Here is a 5,463-nt window from a genome sequence, read left to right on the forward strand (position 1 = left end):
GCCACAACTCCCGGCTCCCTGCCACAGTTTTAGATCTATCATAGTCTATCATAGTTTTAACTGTGAAAGAAGGGATACATTTCTGGGGAAGGAGACTTCATTATAAAGAAGAAATACTGCTCTACCAATTTGCCAGAGAAAAAGAGAAGAAATAGTAGCAGAAACAGCTGAGAACTAGACATGCTTAATTTCCTTTCGTACGTAACCCTCCCATTCTCCTCCAACCCCTCCTTTCGTATTTTACTTCCCCGCCGTTAATGGCTGCGGTCTCTTTAAGTGCCCGCCTCCGATGCAACGTAGGAGGTGGGGCAAGGAACGCGTTTCATCCCGGAGGTGAGCGTTAGGTGATTTGTCCCTTTCGGGCTCCCGTCCTGTTGGTCCGCCATATTGTCTGCTGAAGCTGTCGCTGGAGCTGCTGCCGCTGCCGCCGCCAAGTCTGAGCGAGCGGAGCCGCGATGGGTGAGTAAGGAAACCAGGCAATTGAATACTGGGGCTCAGGCAGTCTCGGAGCTTAGTGCTTGGGTGAGAGCCTGTCCCTGGTCTGCGGAAGATGTTTGAATCCCCTGTAGATTTGATCTGAGACGAGAAGCCAGGCCGGGAGTACCCCTCAGGCCAGTTTGGGGCCGGGCTAGGGCCCGCGCGGGGAGCAGTCCTTAGGGGCTGGTTCGGGGGACAGCTTGGCAGGCCTGAAGTCCCCCCACGTGATGGCTTCAGGCAGGAGCCCACATGTTTCCTGGGGTTAGAAAGGGGCCTACTTTGCCCTGCTCCCAGACTGGGCTGGGGGACGAGCTCCCTGCGGCAGGCCTGGGCGACGCTAAGGTAGCCTTCTCCTGCTTGTGTTTGGCCGACGCGCGTGTTGACTAGATTCAGTGGCTTCTGCGAACTCGGGGAAGTCCTACATATGTTTCAAGGTAGAGTCCTCGGTTGAGGGGAGGCTAAGCGAACCACCTTCAGGCAGGTAACCAGGGGCAGCCAGGCCGAGAACAGCCGGGGCCCCTGAAGGCTGGGAGAACAGCTGGACCAAAATAGTGTGTTTAGGCTGGGCTCAAAGTGACAATCTTCGTAGTGGTTAATACCAGAGACCAAGACTTTTACGTCATATATAGGTTAGGGACTTCAGGTTTCTGGTCTGGCCTTGGCTGAGAGAAAAGGAGCGACCTGTTGATCTTTCTGAGGGCACACCGGCTGTCATGGCCTATGCCAAGAGAGAATACAATGGCGAAAAGTCTCTGAACTTAGAGACAGAACCAGCAGTGGTAGATCTTTTTCAGCAATTAAAAACTGTTAAATTTGCTAAGCTCTTTCTATGTGCAGACATTGTTTGAGTTGTTTTGCATGCTTGTTTTACTTAATTTGTATAGTCTCAAGAGGTAGATGCTACTATTCTGTTTTACAGAGAAAGAAACTGAGGCTTAGAGAAGTAAAATTACTTACCCAAGGTCACACAGTTAGTGGCTTCTCTAGAGCCCTAGTTTGTAACTGCTGTTTTTTAATGACCTGGCCCTCTAGTGGTTCAGCTGGAAGAAAGGGAAAGGGAGCCTTTAATCCATGTAAAGGTGTCTTTGGTGCATAGACCCACTTTGCAATCTTCAGTCTGTATGAAACTGAAAAAATCTAGAGTAAATTGCTAACCTCAACTATTGTGTTTGGGGAAGCTAAATGAGATTCTGGAATTGAATTTTGTAAGATCTCTGATCTTGAGGAAACAATACTTGAGCTGCAATGCAGTGACTTCAGGACCAAATTTGGTATTACAATCAGTCCTTCCACCTTCTAGCTCTCATTCAGAGAAGTCACTTAAGTGTTAGATGCAACAATACACGTGGATAATTTCTGGCACAGTCCATAATAAATGTTTTTTTTTTTTCCCTTTCTGAGCCTGTCTTTTCTCATCTCTAGAAGGGAGGGGAGGGGCAATGTTATCAAAGTATATGGGAACAAATAAGGGCCCTGTAATTATCAGAACAGATTCTTTTCCACTTTCAATAATGTTAGTTTATTTCCCTTAGGTCTCTGGTTTCCAGAATCCTTTGTTGAGTAATAAGACTTATAGGCCTTTCTTGGTAGCTGAAGTTTTCTGTATCTCTGTATCTGAAGTACTGTAGGGATGATGCTTGCAGCTCTGGAGGTTGCATTATTCCTTTTTTTTTTTTTTTGGAGACAGAGTCTCTCTTTGTCACCCTCAGTAGAGTGCTGTGGCATCATAGCTCACAGCAACCTCAAACTCCTGGGCTTAGACAATCCTCTTGCCTCAGCCACCCCAGTAGCTGGGCCTACAGGCGCCCACCACAATGCCCGGGGTCTCGTTCTTGCTCAGGCTGGTCTCAAACCTGTGAGCTCAGGGCAATCCTCCTGCCTCAGCCTCCCAGAGTGCTAGGATTACAGGTATAAGCCACGTTGCTCAAGTCTTTTCTTTATTCTGACCCTCTCTAACAGAGACTACAAACTCACAAGTCTTGGCTAACACCAGTTGTCTTATCATCACTTCTACTGATTTACTGCAAATCTGGCCACCCCTCCGTGGCCCCAAGGTGTAGGTCTTAATGTAAACTCTTAAACCAATCCTTGTAATTCTGTCTTCCCAGTAGACAGTGATTAAGTTAGGCAAGGGCATATGATGCAGTTCTAGCTAACTGATGTGAAAGGAAGCCTGGGTATTTCTAGAGGTCTTAAATATTTAAAAGAGATTTGCCAGCTTTTATTTTATTCTTATTTTCTGCCAGTTAGTTTTTTTTTTTTTGAGACAGAGTCTCATTATGTTGCTTGAGGTAGAGTGCCATGGCGTCACAGCTCACAGCAACCTCTAACTCTTGGGCTTAAGCAATTCTCTTGCCTCAGCCTCCCAAGTAGCTGAGACTACAGGCCCCCACCACAATGCCTGGCTATTTTTTCTTTTTTTTAGACAGGCCTCAAGCTGTCACCCTGGTTAGAGTGCTATGGCATCACAGCTTACAGCAATCTCCAACTCCTGGGCTTAAGAGATTCTCTTGCGTCAGCCTCCCAAGTAGCTGGGACAACAGGCACCCACCATAACACACAACCATCTTTTGGTTGTAATTGTCATTGTTTGGCAGGCCCGGGCTGGATTTGAACCCACCTGCTCTGGTGTATGTGGCTGGTGCCCCTTGAGCTATAGGCGCCAAGTCAACATCTGGCTATTTTTTGTAGTTTAGCAGGCCCGGGCCCAGTTTGAACCCACCAGCCCTGGTATATGTGGCTGAGCTACAAGTGCTGAGGCACTGCCAGTTATTTTAACCCAGGTTTTACCAAAGTGTGTGAGCCTCAAAAAAAAAAAAAGAAGAGAGAGAGAGAGCAATAATACTAGCCAGCACTTATATAGAAGTTGCTATGTACTAAGTAGTTTTCTAAGTACAGGCATACCTTAGAGATAATGCAGGCTTGGTTCCAGACCCTTGCAATAAAGTGAGTTACATGAATTTGTTAATTTTCCAGTGCATATAAAAGTTGTGTTTATATTACACTTTAGTATATTAAGTATGCAGTAAATAGCATTATGTCTAAAAGAATGTGCATAGCTTAATTAAAAGTACTTGATTGCTAAAAATTGGCAGTTTAGCAAGTCATAATCTTTTTGCTCATAAAGGGTCTTGGCTCAGTGTTGATGGCTGTTGACTGATTGGGTGGTGGTTGCTCGAGATTAGGGAAGCTGTGGCATTTTCATAAAATGAGACAACAATGAGATTTGCCTCATCAACTAATTCTTTCACGAAAGATTTCTCTGTTGAACAATATGCAAGTTTGGTCATGATCATATCCGCAGGGTCTACTTTTTTTTCACTTTATCACCCTCAGTAGAATGCTATGGCATCACAGCCCACAGCAACCTTCAACTCCTAGGCTTAGGTGATTCTCTTGCCTCAGCCTCCTGAGTAGCTGCGACTATAGGTGCCTGCCACAATGCCTGGCTATTTTTTTGTTATAGTCTGGCTGGGGTCAGGTTTGAACCCACCACCCTTGGTATATGGTGCCGGCGCCCTCCTCACTGAGCCACAGGTGCCACCCCTATCTTGGCTTTCAACATGCCTTCTTCACTAAGCCTTAATATTTTTTTTTTCTTTGAAACAGAGTCTCAAGCTGTTGCCCTGGATAGAGTGCCGTAGCATCACTGCTCACAGCAACCTCAAACTCTTGGGCTTAAGCGATCCTCTTACCTCAGCCTCCCAAGTAGCTGGGACAGGTGCCCACCACAGCACCCAGCTATTATTTAGTTGTAGTTGTTGTTTGGCGGGCCTGGGCTGGATTCAAACTGCCAGCCTCGGTGTATGTGGCTGGTGCCTTATCCACTTGATTACAGGCACCGAGCCAAGCCTTAATCATTTTTAGCTTTTGATTTAAAGTGAGAGACGTACAACTGTTCCTTTCTTTTTTCTTTCTTTCTTTTCTTTTTTTTTTTGATACAGAGTCTCACTTTGTTACCCGGGGTCGAGTGCTGTGGTGTTATAGCTCACAGCAACCTCAAACTCATAGGCTTAAATGATTCTCTTGCATCAGCCTCCAGAGTAGCTGGGACTATAGGCATCCACCAAAATGCCTGGCTAATTTTAGAGATGAGATCTCTAGCTCAGTCTGGTCTCAAACTTCTGAACTCAGGCAGTCCACCTGCCTTGGTCTTCCAGAGTGCCAGGATTACAGGCCTGAGCCACCACCACACCCAGCCTTAACTGTTCCTTTCACTTGACCAAGTAGAAGCCACTGTAGGGTAATGGCCTAATTTCAACATTCTTCTGGCTTAGGGAATAGAGAGGGGAATGGCTAGTCAATGGAGCAGTCAGATGCACTCATTTTAATTTTCTTCTTATTTATTTTTTTATTGAGACAAAGTCTCACTTTGTTGCCCTCAGTAGAGAGCTGTGGCATCATAGCTCACAGAAACCTCTAACTCTTGGGCTTAAGCGATTCTCTTAACTCAACCTCCCAAGTAGCTGGGACTACAGGCACCCACCACAGTGTTTGACTTTTTTTTTTTTTCCGTTGTAGTTGTCATTGTTGTTTGGCCGGCCCGGGCTGGATTTGAACCTACCAACTCAGGTATATGCAGCTGGAGCCTTAGCCCCTTGAGCTACAGGCACCAAGCGAGTGCCCGGCTTTTTTTTTCTTTTTTTTTTCCTTTGGTAGAGACAGGATCTCACTCTGACTCAGGCTGGTCTCAAACCTCTGAGCTCAGGGCAGCCCACCTACCTTGGCCTCAGTGTTAGAATTACAGGCATGAGCCACCACACCTGACCCGAACGCACTCATTTATTAAGTTTGTCATCCTGCATGGGCATGGTTTGTTACAATAGTGACGTCAAAGGGGAGTGGTCACAGATCACGATAACAGATATAACAATAATAAAAAATCTGAAGTATTATAAGAATTTCCAGGCTCGGCGCCTATAGCTCAACCGGCTAAGGCGCCAGCCACGTACACCTAAGGTGGCGGGTTCGAATCCCCAGCCCGGA

General features: G+C 46.3%; 1 protein-coding gene across 1 annotated transcript in view; it reads left to right on the forward strand.

Moving 5' to 3' along the window:
- Positions 1-378: 378 nt before the first annotated feature.
- The window catches only part of KPNA6 (karyopherin subunit alpha 6), a 55,504-nt gene continuing 50,419 nt past the window's right edge, over positions 379-5,463 (forward strand). Inside the window, exon 1 of the mRNA XM_023507767.1 lies at positions 379-459. Within this exon, the coding sequence (XP_023363535.1) occupies positions 456-459 (4 nt within the window). The 5' untranslated portion in view covers positions 379-455. The remainder of the gene's footprint in view (positions 460-5,463) is intronic.

This window comes from Otolemur garnettii, unplaced genomic scaffold (genome assembly GCF_000181295.1).
Source record: "Otolemur garnettii isolate 467f Iridium unplaced genomic scaffold, OtoGar3 scaffold00204, whole genome shotgun sequence".
NCBI lineage: Eukaryota > Metazoa > Chordata > Mammalia > Primates > Galagidae > Otolemur > Otolemur garnettii.